Source organism: Melozone crissalis, unplaced genomic scaffold, assembly GCF_028551555.1.
Source record: "Melozone crissalis strain CALT ecotype California unplaced genomic scaffold, PUWL_Pcris_2 ptg000042l_1, whole genome shotgun sequence".
Taxonomy (NCBI): domain Eukaryota; kingdom Metazoa; phylum Chordata; class Aves; order Passeriformes; family Passerellidae; genus Melozone; species Melozone crissalis.
The window spans coordinates 32442002-32455568 of NW_026535820.1; the positions used below are offsets into that span (position 1 = coordinate 32442002).

A 13567-nucleotide genomic window follows, 5' to 3' on the forward strand; every position below is an offset into this window, starting at 1 on the left:
TTGATAGAAGTGTCCAAAAGCAGGATTTCAGCATCCTAGTCAGGCAAGCACATATTAAACTGGGTTTAAAATTCTGTGGCTTTCCTCTCTCCATGCAGCACAAAAAACTTGGCTTCTGAACACAAGTACACTTTTTAAATTTTCCCCCTTCATCATGTGTATTACAATAGAATATGCATATACAGAAATAACTAATCAGTGGGTACCATGTAGCTTATTATGTGAATCTGCATACTCCCAGTAATTCAATCAAAATATTTAAACTGTCTTACCAAGGTTTGAGTGCTCTGAAGCCAATTCAATGCAAAGGTTTGGCATGTTAAGCTACTAATGGATTTTACTGACGCTCACCTTTGCCGTCTGTGAAGTTCCGTATACTAAGAATGTCATTAAGGTCCTGATAGTGGTTCTGCTTAATGTATGTTGTTTTCTCAGGAGTGTCCTGAAGTTGCATTGTGACCTCTTCCAAGTCTTTGTCCAGCTGCAAAACAAAGAGTACAAACCCTTCAAAATTCACAAGTCCTTGCTTCAGGTATCTGCACTGAGGCAACAGCTTTCTACAGTTAGGCTGGAAGGCAGGTGGTAATGCAATTACTACACTCTGACAAATATAGTTTTCTTATAGCAATACTACACTACCTCTAAAAATAATGCTACAAGTAAAAAACTGTGTTCAACTGTGACATTGCACACAGGGCATAGGAGAGGAATAAGCTTTTGTAGTTGACAGTAGAAACAATTCAGGTGTACTGACAAATGAGAAAGGTATGGGCATAAGAAAGCCCGGTCTGAAAACCTCTGAAGTATTTATTATCTACATGCAAAACTGTGGCATACAAAGCTACAACTGTTTCATCCATCAAACTGCAGAACATACAGGAGAATACAAGGGAGCTATGGCATGTGAGTGACTGCAGTCAACTCTACCAGGAATGCACTCTCAGCACTGAGCAGAGCACAATCTGCTCTCCTCAGAGGCTGACTTGTACTCAGTTTTCTACAGCCCAAATAGAAAATTACAAGAAACAAGCTTCCTAATCCTCTTTGTGAACAGCTGTGCACGGTGTAGTGTCCAGAGTATGTCCCACTCACTACCAGCTTAACTGAATTTTAAAAGTGCTGAATTTAGATTTATGTTTTTCCTTATAGAACTGGGGCACAGCAACTCAAACTAGATGAGCTAGAGATGTAGCTGCTAGCCATGTAGGGCATGTTCCAAATCCCCTTGACAATGAAACTGACTTGGACCCACTGGTTCTGGGAATTCAATCTATTTAAGCAAAGTCCAAAAGGAATTGTCAGGGTCCTGCAAGCACTAATGTGGCTGCTCTGATCTGCCTTACCTGTGCTCACCATCATGAGCCTTGTGAGGCACAGGCTGAGAGCTTGTGCTAGGAGGTTTAGTAGGAAAAAAACTACAGTAAAGTAAAGGAACAGAAATAGCCAGCAGGCAGCTAGGCCTTCATTAAAAATTTCAAGGCTCTCACATGAAAGGGACCCAGCAAAGCTGAACTAAATTTCTTTAATAAGGCAGAGATACCTTTTACTTTTGGACTCTTTGGTAGCCTGAGTAAATGATTTATAGTTACATAGGCAATTGTTGTTAGGATCTGGGCAAAGAAATAACTGTTGCAATAAAATAGTTTTTCTTCGAGGTATAAGAATACAGACTGACTAAGAACAGGTTAATTTCTTTATGATATGATCAGTTATGGTTATCTTGTCTCAAAAATGGGGCAGTCTCCAAGACTGGTTTGTCATCGTTTCAAGTCTACTGAGCAAGGATGGACATAACTACAAATGTACATGCTGTAGCTGTTATGTAATTCATGTACTCCATGTAGTCAGCCTTTCCCTCAGTAGGTACTGAAGCAACCATCACCTTTGTGTCAAAAGAGTCAGCTCACACATTCATAAAGCTATCTTTCTACCTTAAGAAAATATGTCATTCTGTTTCATGGAAGATGTAAAAATATGTCTAGCAATTTTTTGAGCAAACTCTCAGAGAGGCTGAGAAATAGCAGCAGCAACAGTAGCCTCAGAACTCAACCACAAACAGGAACAAAGACAGCCCTTAAGTGCCCCTGGGGCTGCGGATCTCTGTTATGCTTGCTTGTAAAGGTTACACTTCTGGAGCTGTGGAGCTCAGCATGTCCATGTGAAACAGCAGGGTAATTGGCCTGTCACAAATAAATAGGGCAAGTTTAATTCCATTTTGCTAAGGCACATTTTCATTTTATCACACCTGCCACGTATTTGCTGTACTAGTTAGCAATCCTTATAAATTGCCTCTTTCCTACTATTTTGATGGGAAAAGTTAACTTTTTTCTCTAAAATGCAGCCAGCATTTAAGCAGATTGCAGAATTGCAACAAAAAAACCAATGAAAACTGAAGTGCCTAGGCAGTAAATACAGTAAACAATACCTCTGTAATTTTCATTCTCAAGCGGTGGTTCTCTGACTGCAATCCTTCTAGTCGAGATGTGCTGGCCTGATTGACGCTGGTGACTGATGTCGATGTTTTTGAATCTTCTTTCTTTTGATTTTGAGTGAACTGAAACCGTCTGTTCTGTGTGGCTGCATCTGGGTTTGTTCGCAGTGTGATGAGCTGAAAGGTTGAAAAGCCTTAAGAAATCCTGCTTTATATTTGCAGCTATTTATTTTGTATCTCAAAATACTGAAAGGCGAACCAAGAGCTCCTTTTTGACTTTCAAGTATAAAACTCTGGAAAGTGAGCTCTGCTTGCCATGTGCACTACTTGAGATGATTTCTGAATAACTTTATAGAATAGGTTGAATGAAAATGATTATGAGAAGGGAAGCATTCAAAAATTAGGAAAAAACTCATTCAAAAGATATTTATCTGGATTTATAATATATTAAGATACATTTTAATATTCTATCATATGTATCTTTCTCCTTCACTGATATGTTTGTACTTTCAAAGGATATATTCCTTCTTCAAGAAAAATACAGTCCACCAAACCCTCCTCTTACCAAGCACAGTTTCATCTGAAATTTCTCCTTTCCTACTGTTACAAGTAACACTCAAGCAGTGAGAGACATGAAGCAGGAGTATTAACAGAGAGAACTCATGGGAGATTGCACTCTGGAGATAACAGAAACTTAATTAGTTTTTAGCAACCCAAAATAAACCAAATCTGCTCAAAAAAATTAAATAAGCAACTTAGAAAAAGGTTACCCTTAAACATATTTAATTTAAGCAAATATAAGTAAAATTTAACACTCAGTGACAATGTGAAAATATCACCTCGACATGAGGAGAGAAAGCTACTGCTGTTTGGCAGCAGGGACAGAGATTCTCACATTACTCTAGAGAATACAAAATTTATGTTACTTGCCAAGCAGCATACATATATATTTGTATACAGACAAAGCTGAAGGGGCTCCCTGCCCTGAGAGGATAGGCATGGAGTCATAAATCCAAAGGTGTTGAGTTGTCTAAAAAGAGAGAACGGGCAATCATTTTGCATGCACAGCCCAGCCAGGTTTTGTGGTCTAGCTGCATTTTGGAATTGATTCCTCTTATTCTTGAGAGCATGGAACTGCTCTGCAGCTCCAGTGGCACGAAGTAAGGCCCTAACAACAGAGATCTGACTTCTCAGGCTCTGAAGAGTGTGGTCCCTGGCATGTATTTACAGACCAAGGCTGCAGATTGGGATGATACTTGCAGATAATACATTTTATTTTTCAGGTGTTAAAGCAGATGGAGAAAGCTAAAGTGCTCTGTGTCTTCTTAACCTTAGTCTTTACTGGTAAAACGCCTTCAAAAATTCCAGACCTCTAAAGTAATTAAATACATCAAGTTCAGCCAACTTGACAAGTTGTATGCCCGAGGATTAAGGGAACTGGTCCATGTCATCCTGAGACCACTCTCAGTTACTTTTGGAAGATGATGCTGATTTTGAGCAGTTTTTGAGGATTAGGAGAAAGGAAATGTCACAGCTGAGTTCAGGAGATGTGACAGAAGAATTTGGGGAAATGCCTCCTTGCTACCTTCACCTCAGTCTGGGGGGGGATGCTGCAGTAAATCCTCTGGGAACCCATTTCCAAACATATTAAGAGCAAGAATGTGATTAGAAGCATTCGTTGTTGATTTATGAAAGAGAAATCCTCCCCGAACAACCTGATTTATAGCTGACTTCAGTGAGATGTCTGGGCTGGTAGATGAAGGCAGAGAGTTATTTTTCTTGACTTAAGCAAAAATTTAACACTGTATCCCAGAGCATCCTCAAAGTTAAACTGATAAAGTGACTGGGCAAGGAACCACTGAAGTGGATGAAAATTGGGCTGAACTGACAGGCTCAGAGGATTGTGGTAGCCAGTCACTAATGCTGCTCCTCAGTCTGGAGGGAAATGGGTCTGGGCCAACAAGGATCTCCTAAAGTTAGGCAAAGGGATGTACTAAGTCCTGCCCTTGAGGAGAAATAAACCTCAAGCACCTACCCAAAGAGCACAAGGCCTGTTTGACTGGAAAGTACCTTTCCAGTAAGGCAATGGAAATTTTGGTGGAACATGAGCCAGCAGTATCCTGGGCCAACGGAGGTGATCCTTCCTTTCTACTAAGCCTGGGCAAGAGCACACCTGGGGTGTTGTGTCCAGATTTGGGCTGCTCGGAACAAGAGAGAGTTAGGTGTTAGGTATGGTAAAGAAAGTCCAGAGAAGGGCCACAGAGATGCTAAAGAAGGTCCCAGCCCTTATGATACAAATAGAGACTGATTATTTAGCCCTGAGATGGAAGACATTGCAGGGGTATGACATTATTCATGTGTATTCAATATAAGATGGAAGAGAGTAAAGAGGATGGAGCCAGACTCTTCTCAATGACCTGCAGTGAAAGGGAGGGAGACACAAGCTGAAAACCCAAAATTTTCACTTAAAGATCAGAAACAACTTTTCTTATTATGAATGTGCTCAAATGCTGGTAGAGATACTCAGAGGAGTGGGAATTATTTATCTGGAAGTAACCAAGGCCCAACTGCTTAAGGCCCTGGGTATCTTGCTGTGGCTGAGCCCTCCTAGAGGGAAGTGTCTTCACTCTCATAATTCTTTGTTTCAAATTAGGATGGTTGTAATGACTGTCTAAGTCCTAGACCAAAACCTACATGAAAACGAAGTTAAATGTGAAGAATGGTAAGTACAAAGCTTCTTAAAGAAGCAGGCAGAAGTGTTACAAGATAAAAGTTCTGCCGTTTGATGTGGTCTAAGTTCAAACTGAATAAAGATAGAAGTATTGCCATTGGATCATCTTCACCTGAAAGTTTATAGATAAAAATTGGGTGTTTTGCAACAGGGGCATGTTTTAATGAATTGATTCACATCTAGTGAATTCATGGACTAGATTAAAAAGTTCATGGGCAACATTGTTGGCTCATGCTGTACAAAGAATGAGGTTAGATGAGCTTTAATTTTTTTTTTCCTACCATACAGTCAGTGGAACTTTTATCTTGCTATCTTATATCTGTGCAGTTTCAGTTTTCACAAAGGGTCAACACTGGATATCCACAGAGCCAATTGCAAATAGGCATAAAATGCTACCAACACAGAAAAGGGATGGTTTAATCCCTAGAACTGATTTTGCCTTGCTGCTCTGCAGGGAACTGGATCAGAATTAATGTGTTAGTGCCATTGCAGCCAGAAATGATATGCACTTGCTGGGCAACTACAAGTGAGCCCATTGTTCTGTCTCAAAATGGATGGAGTAGAAAAATGAAAGGACATGGAAGCATCATAAACATGGATAAGCCTGTGACAATTACTTCATGAATAGAGAATGCATATTAGGATTTTTTCTTTTAAGGAAGTGAGGAGTATGTTGAAAAGTACTATAGACATCTTGGTCCTTAAAAAGATAATTAGACATTGCAGTTAATTTCTGACAGGAAAAATATACATAACAGGTGTTGGAATTCTGCAGATAACTTCTACAAGATACCCTTGAATGCAGAAATCTGTAATAGTTTTAAAAGGGTTTGGAAAGCTTTTGGCTGGATAACAAGAATGTGTACAGTTAATGTAAGTACGATGCAGTATAATGCTATCAACACTTGTACCATGAAATGGAGAGGGTAATGAGCATTTTTTCCTCTGATATCTCTTACTTTTCTATGGGATTTTCCTCATATTTTTTTCTGAGGCACTTGGTACTGAACAAAATAGCAATGGACGAAGTGGACATTTAACTGGAGAAGGATAGTAATTGCCATATTATAAGTAAATAAGATTAGTAGAGCTGACAAGAAGGAAGAGAAAATGTCATGTTTCATTCCTTAGTGTGTCTACATTGTTGAGTAGTTGTGTACTTAAAAGGGTTGTGGGGTAAAATTGAATTTCAGCACTGTTGACCCAGGAGACTGCTGAAGATTAGTTAAAAGGAATGTACTTAGTACAGCAGAGAAGTAGTGGCACTCACCTGGCTCAGAACCACATTACTGCCTGCATCTGTCTGGTCAGCTTAACAATGAGAAAGTGCCATCTTACAGGTCTTCATTATCATCCCCTGTGCTTGATGAGGCTTTAGTATTCACCAGAAATATACCTGAGTTGCCAAGATTGTACTAATTTACAACAGAATTGCTTGAGGGTAGAGATTTGGTGCCCCTGTCTTACGCTAACATCTTACCTAGATGTACAAACTAGGTAGTGTTGGATATAATCTGTGGTGTCCAGAGGAGTTATTGTGCAACCTGAGCAGGCTGAGGGGAGAGTGCTTGCCAGCTGTGGCACAGCATGACCAGAGGAGATGCAGAACAATATATATGAGTGCTAGAAGAACTCTCCAGCTGTGAAAACACTCCCATGGGCATTGGAAGTGCTGCATTCCAGCCCCTGGCTCCAGGTACATCTTTTTTTCTACCTTAGCCAGTGATGAATTTTATTGCTAAATAGCTAAGCATTTGGAAACCTGAAAAGAGATGGAAAAAGGTTAGGGACTTCATGCTAGGGGGCTATGGTTCATTTTTGCATTTTGAGTAAAAAAGAAAAGATGAAAAATGAGGGTGGGGTAATTGGGGTTTAAAAGAAGATCAGAGGAAGGGGTTAAAAAAGGAATCAGAAAAGTAATTTCACAGCCTGTGACAAGAGAAGGATGGGCAAAGGAGCATGAAAGCAACGGGGCAAAGGGCATGGACAGCATTAATAATTCTCTTTGAAGAGAGTTCTGACATTCTTTGGAGGTATTTTTGGCATAAGAGTTTTAATATGCATTTTCATATGGCTTACCCACTTAAATCTTGTTATGTTTCACAGTACACTATTGTAATGTTTGTGAATGTTCCCTCAATTTAGAACAAAGCTGTGATTCTTCCCTAAGATACAGAACAAAAATATGACTATACATGTCGGTATGGCTTTTTAATATTTGAGAAGTGAATTGCAAAACTTGCAAAAACATCCTGTTTAGTCAATCCTGGAGAATGAATTACTTTGCTGTTTTTTGCAGATCACAAATCAGCTTCTATCTCTAGTCTGCACCTTTAATTTCTTTCAGTGGTTGCACTTTGAGATCAGTTTATTAGCTTGTTTTTCTTGCTTCTTTTGCACACATAGTTCTTGGCTGCCCAGTAGATGGGATGCCACTTAGCACCAGAATCTACTGACTACAATTTGCTCAATACATTGATTGAATGTGGTCCAATAAAGAGCCTCTTATAAAGACTCACTTGAAAAATCCAAAAACAGATTGTAGAGGCAAAAAGACCTACATTTTGCCTTGCAAATTTTTCAGATGTCCAACTGCATATGTATTTAATTTGGGGTAATAAGCTATGTTTACACAAGCCACTTAAAATGAATACAATTGAACATTTTACTTCATAACATGGAATGCATTGCCTAGTACTTTAGGCTTTGCTAAGTAAGCTTACGTAAAAACCAGTTTTCCCTTCATCCAAGATCTGTCATATTCATGTCTAAAGCTTAACTCAGCAAGGGAACTGATCAAGTTCCAGCCCTTTGTAGGTATCTTCTCGATTCTTCCAACAAGGCACAATGAGTCTGTCCTCAAAGCCCAGAAGAGCAAAAGGCAATGAAAGCATGTGTCTCCCAGTCTGTGCCTCACTTAATCCTTTAATATACCCACTAATAAATATAACTTCAGAGTCAGCATTTGCAGCATACATACAGTTTTCCTCTGAGATACTGACAAAGCCTATTGTACCACCATAAATGAATACTTAGAGGTTTTAACACAATCGATCTCTTATCATGCAAGTGAATGTTAAGATTTTACTATTTTTGTAGGTATAGAAACAGAGATCTTGATTATCTTGTTAAGGGTATGTAAGAATCTTAGAATATCCTGGGAAGGGACCCACTGGGATCACTGAAGTGCTGCTCCTGGCCCTGCACAGGAGCACCCAAGGATCACACCAACTGCCCAAGAACATTGTTCAAACGCTTCTTGCACTATGTCAGGCTGGTGATGTTACCACTTCCCTGGATATCCCTTTCCAGTTCCAAATCACCCTCTTGGAAGAACCTTTTCCTAATATCCAACCTATAACTCCCCAGAGACAGCTTTATGCCATTCCTTTGGTACCTATAACTGGTCACCAAAAAGAAGAGGGAAAAGAAGAAGCATGGCAGAGAAGACAAGACCTGTCTCCCCTGAATCTCCACTTACATCTCCACCCTTTCCAAAAATTTCCTGAAAATTGGAAATGGAGGCTATTCTACTGAAACTACAGAAAACAACTTTTTTTGTTTCTTCAGGCACAATTTCAGTAAAAATATAGGTATTATTAGCTCATGTATTCACACTTTCTCCAAAATGTCATGAACGTTTGTTTTTCCTTCAGGGTCTGGAGAGAAGCATTTATGGATGGGCTTGGTTAAGAATTCATACACATCCCCTGCACTTGAAAAGCTGATAAATACCTGCATAATACATCATAATTACAAAACAGCAGGAAAAATATCCAGATCTACACAATACAAATTCACCTACCTTAGGTACAAACACAAGGCAGAGAGTGATGGTGCTGCAGAATATAATGACTAAAGCAACGATGCAGAACTGCACATTGGGCTGGTCCCGAGTGAGGAATGAAACAGCAGCACCGATAATGCACATTATCCCCACGTTGTACACACTCATTCCGATGTACTTGCTGTCATTCAAAGCAGGAATGCTGACATTTCGTGTCTCCCAGGCGAGGAAACACCCAAATAACTGGAATGGTAAAAGAAGGAAAAATGATGCTAGTTTTAAGAGGAATTTGCTGTCATCCAGAAAAAGCACTGATTTGAAACAGGTATGTTTTCCAACTTGACAAATATAGGAGATATTACAACTCAGAGATATACACCCACCTTTTCCTCAATATCTAATTACCTGTGTGATTTGTTTTGCTCACTAGGACAGATTCCTGCTCTAAGAAGAAAAATGTGAAACTAAAAATTAGTTCTGATTGGAACAAATTTTTCTAAATGCTATGGTTATCTTTATATTTTAAATAGTTTTTAAAGACTGTCCTTCCTGTTTCTTTTCAAGGATTCCAGTAAAGATATAATGTGCATTGTTTTTTTAGCTATTTTTAGCAACTGTTCTCAATATACTCTTATCAATCTAGCTATTCATTACATGATTATCACCTACATTAATAAGCAGCAGTGCCAAGATGTGTCCCATGAGGGATAAATATACCATGTGGAAAGTGTCACCCGAGTTGTTCAAATTACAATTATAATGTCTTTTATTATAGTGGGAGTTGGTAATGGCCTTTCAATTGCAGTTGTCTAATGATTTCTGGCATAAAATATTCTTGTGGCAATTTTTTGTTTGCTTTTTCCTTTGGTGTATTTTTAAGTTTTAGCCCCTTTGTTATTTGCAATATGCTTTTGCAATTCAGCAGGGGAAAGCCTTTAGTGGAAGGGAGCCATTTCCATCCCTTGAAATTTAATTAGATTTTTCTGCAACATGAACTGCTGCAGACAATTATTTTCTTCCTCTTGCATTCCTCAGAGGAGTTCTGGCAATGCAGTAAAAGCCAAAACGAACTGAAGATGTTGTAAATAGGTAACCCAGCCTACGGTCTCGGCACAGCCCCATAGGGGTGTAGGGTGCCTTGGGAAGCATCACAGACAGCAAATGGTATTGCATGGAAGGTAAGGACTGAGAAAGGAACCATCACTAAGGTCCAGGACATGGTTTCTATGTTTTCAGGCTTTTTTTCTGATCACAGTACAGGGACAGACAAGAAGGAGAAAGAACAATCGTGCATTCCCATTGACCTTAGCAGCCTTCCTCCCAGACTGACACATTTGTCCATTGCCATGTCATGGAGATAACATTCTCTTTTATACAACTTCAATTTATGTGCAGTCCAGGAAATTGGAGGTCAATGGTGTTGCCATTTGGGGGATTAATTGCAGTTGTCTAGTATAGTTTACCTTCTATTGTTCTGTTTTTTGGTTTTTTTTTTCCTACGTCAAATAACCTGGATTGCAAGAACAGTATTTGGTTGCCAGACAAGCAAAAGAGATTAGAGAAATGGTAGACTGATGTTTGCTCTACAAGCTTGGGTTTCAACCCAAGTAGTAACACCCGGACATTGGTAATGCAAGTTTCCTTGATTATTTGCCTAGTTTTAATCTCAAATAACAATGGCAACAAAGCCAACCACTCTGCACTCCCTCAGGCTGCAGCCACCTACCATCCGGGCACTTCCAACCAGGACCTGCTGCTGAGCTCCCAGCCCTGCCCTCCCTGAGCTTCTCTGCTGGTTTATTTCACACTCTTGCCTGCAGCACACACGTCACCCTGCCACGTGTGCAGGAGCAGAGCTGGCTGGGAGGCTTTGGCACATTAGGCATCTACTCTCAGCCCATGGAGTGTGGCAGGCTGCAGGGGCTTCCCAGTCCAGGCAAGGGGTGTAGAACCATTTGCTCACCACTTTCCAGTGCTGCCATCACTGCTGCGGTCCCTATCAAGATACATTGCCACTGGCCTTCCCTGAGAATTGCAGGAAGAACAGCAGGGGCTGCTGCAGGCAGAGCATGGGAAGGGGATGCTCTTAAGGGGTCTGTGGACAGCTACCTGGATCAGCAAGGGGTCTCAGCCATTCAGGCAGGGCAGCTGAGGTGAGTGAGACCCTTATCAAGCTTTGTGCCAGAGCAACAGCTCATCCTCTGATACATTTCAAAGCCCCTCTGGTAAACAAGGTAATCTCTCCAATAGGGAAGGATGCAGGCAGCACTCCTCTGCTGTTGGGTCTGGCACTGTGCACAGGCAGAGCAGGAATGTACAGACTCTTTTCAGGCTGCGAGGAAGCAAATTGTCATTGTATTCACCTGGGTGCATGGGGGGACATATGGAGAGAGTCCCTGTAAGATCTATGTGTGGGTCCTAGTTATTCCAAATGAGTCACAGCTGCAAAGTCCTTAGTTGGGCAGCAGCTGTGACTCGTAAAGATAGCTGGGATAAAAGGGGTGGGTCGAGAGCCCAGGAGGAGCCTGTGCGAAGACGTGAGGGACTGTGCTGCAGAGAACAACAGCTTGGTACAGTATGGGACTTGAGAAATATGAATACAAGAAGACTACAACAGGGACATACAGTGGTGGCACCTTTTGTCAGGGTACAAACCTGTTTCCCCCCAAGCCTCACCACCTCAGGGGTTGCCTGTTCTCCACTCCCTGCACTCTTGGTGCTGCACTGCTCAGTTCTGCTGCAAATCTATATTTTGCCAGCCCTGAACTGACAAACAGGCTGGTCTGGGCTGAGCTGTTTTGAGGGGTAGAATGAATCCTTGTCTGTATTTCTGCATCACATTTTTAAAGAGATGAGACCCTGATTAACTATGGAGAGCATTTCTATCTTCTCATACCATGGTTAATTATTAATAAGATTTTTAGGGTTGTAGGTTATCCCTCCCTCTCCTCCACTTCCCCCAGTATGAACAGATTCCATTCCAAAAGGATTATTCTGGGAAAGCAGCCAACATCCTTACATGAGGCCAGCACTTATTACAAATAATGGGGATGAATTTATAGCTGAGGTGGTTACAAAATGATCTAAAAGATCAATTATAATGGAAAAAAGATCGTTTGAAGAGTGTTGTGGGGGGTTATGGTTTAGCCCATTCTCATTTATAATTGAGAACAGCATGGAAAATGGTTAAATATCTTTTGGGTGAAAGGAAGATATATGTGTATTTATACAACCACTAAAGAAAGGAAGAAGGCTCTTGCAGCAAGTGAGTTTCCTCAGAATGAGGCATTATAAATCTGGGAACATTGTTTTTAATTTTTATTAGCATTTTAGGCAAAATGCTTGCCTCAGGAAGAGACATCTCCTTTTCTAGAAGTCACAGCTCATCTTTGAGACTCAAACATGGATAAAAGCTGAGAGTTTTCTGCATCCTGCTGCCAGGGCAGTGCTGGTTGCAGAGGTGCTCTTTGTTTGCTGGGCACAGATGCCTGCAGGGCTCTGTGGGGCTGGTGGATTTCTCCTCTGAGATAAAGCCTTCCTGAGGGAACTTCATGCTTTGCTTTTCCTCCGCCTGCCCTTCCTATTTTACCCCTTCCCAAGGCTCAGACAATATGCACACATGAAAGATGCAGTTTTATGACTGTAGAAATCCTGTAAATCCCTTGGTAAAATCCTGTAAAATGGCTTGGCTGAGGAATGGGATGCAGACATTGCTAGTGAAAGGTCCAGGTTTCTGTGATCCCTTGACAACTTTTGAATATGAGACTTGGGAGCTACAGTTGAAGACACAGACTCATAGTACCTAGTTCAGCTGCTCTTTACTCCTGTCACCTAAACTTTAAACATTCATCTTCCCAGACAACAAAATTACATTTCAAATTATGCCTGGAGGGGACCTAATTCTTGAGGCTGCTGTGGAATTTAAGGACTATTTGATATTTTTAGGCTGCCTGATGGGATTTGCAATGCAACTGTCTCTCCTCCTATTGCTCCTAGAGGGCTCAAGCTGGTAAAGGCTTCTCAAGACTGTCTGCTGGCAAAATACATCAACAGCCATCATCATTCGAGACAATGATGCTGGTGATGACCATTGTGTAGCTTCATGTTTGGAGAACACAGCACAATTCCAAATTTTGCCTGAAATGTGCTCCCTAACCCCAGAGCAGAGTCTGGCTTCAGAGGGAGCTCTCAAACTTCTTTCAGAGCCGCTGGATTTTATGTAATGAGAGAGTGACTGTCTTAATTAATTGGGCACTTGCGTGGGATGTTAGTTCTGATCTCTGCTGAGAATTTTGATTAAACAGTCTTTAGGGAAGACGTGCATAAATACACATTGGGATGGAGGCAGGCAGCTCCTAGCAGTGCTCTAGTGCTGGATTCAGAGAGGTGGAGGACACATCTGTCCCCACTGCTTTACACCAGTACACCAGTTACAATTCCCATCCTGAGGCTGCTGATGGACCCCACGCATCTCCAAAGGAGTTTGAATAACTCAGGGATACACATTACCCTATTGGAAGCTGTCGCCTAAAATTTAAGGACACCTCAGCCTACTGTCAAGCCTAATGGCCTAATTTTAGTCCTTTTTGGATCTCAGCCAATGACACTGAGAATGCAG

General features: G+C 40.9%; 1 protein-coding gene across 1 annotated transcript in view; it reads right to left on the reverse strand.

Annotated features, from left to right (window-relative positions):
* Positions 1 to 13567, reverse strand: part of GABBR2 (gamma-aminobutyric acid type B receptor subunit 2) — a 457309-nt gene that overhangs the window by 18068 nt on the left and 425674 nt on the right. Inside the window, exons 15-17 of the mRNA XM_054285350.1 lie at positions 8968 to 9192; positions 2426 to 2608; positions 352 to 481 (exon numbers count right to left, since the gene is read on the reverse strand). Of these exons, the coding sequence (XP_054141325.1) occupies positions 352 to 481; positions 2426 to 2608; positions 8968 to 9192 (538 nt within the window). The remainder of the gene's footprint in view (positions 1 to 351; positions 482 to 2425; positions 2609 to 8967; positions 9193 to 13567) is intronic.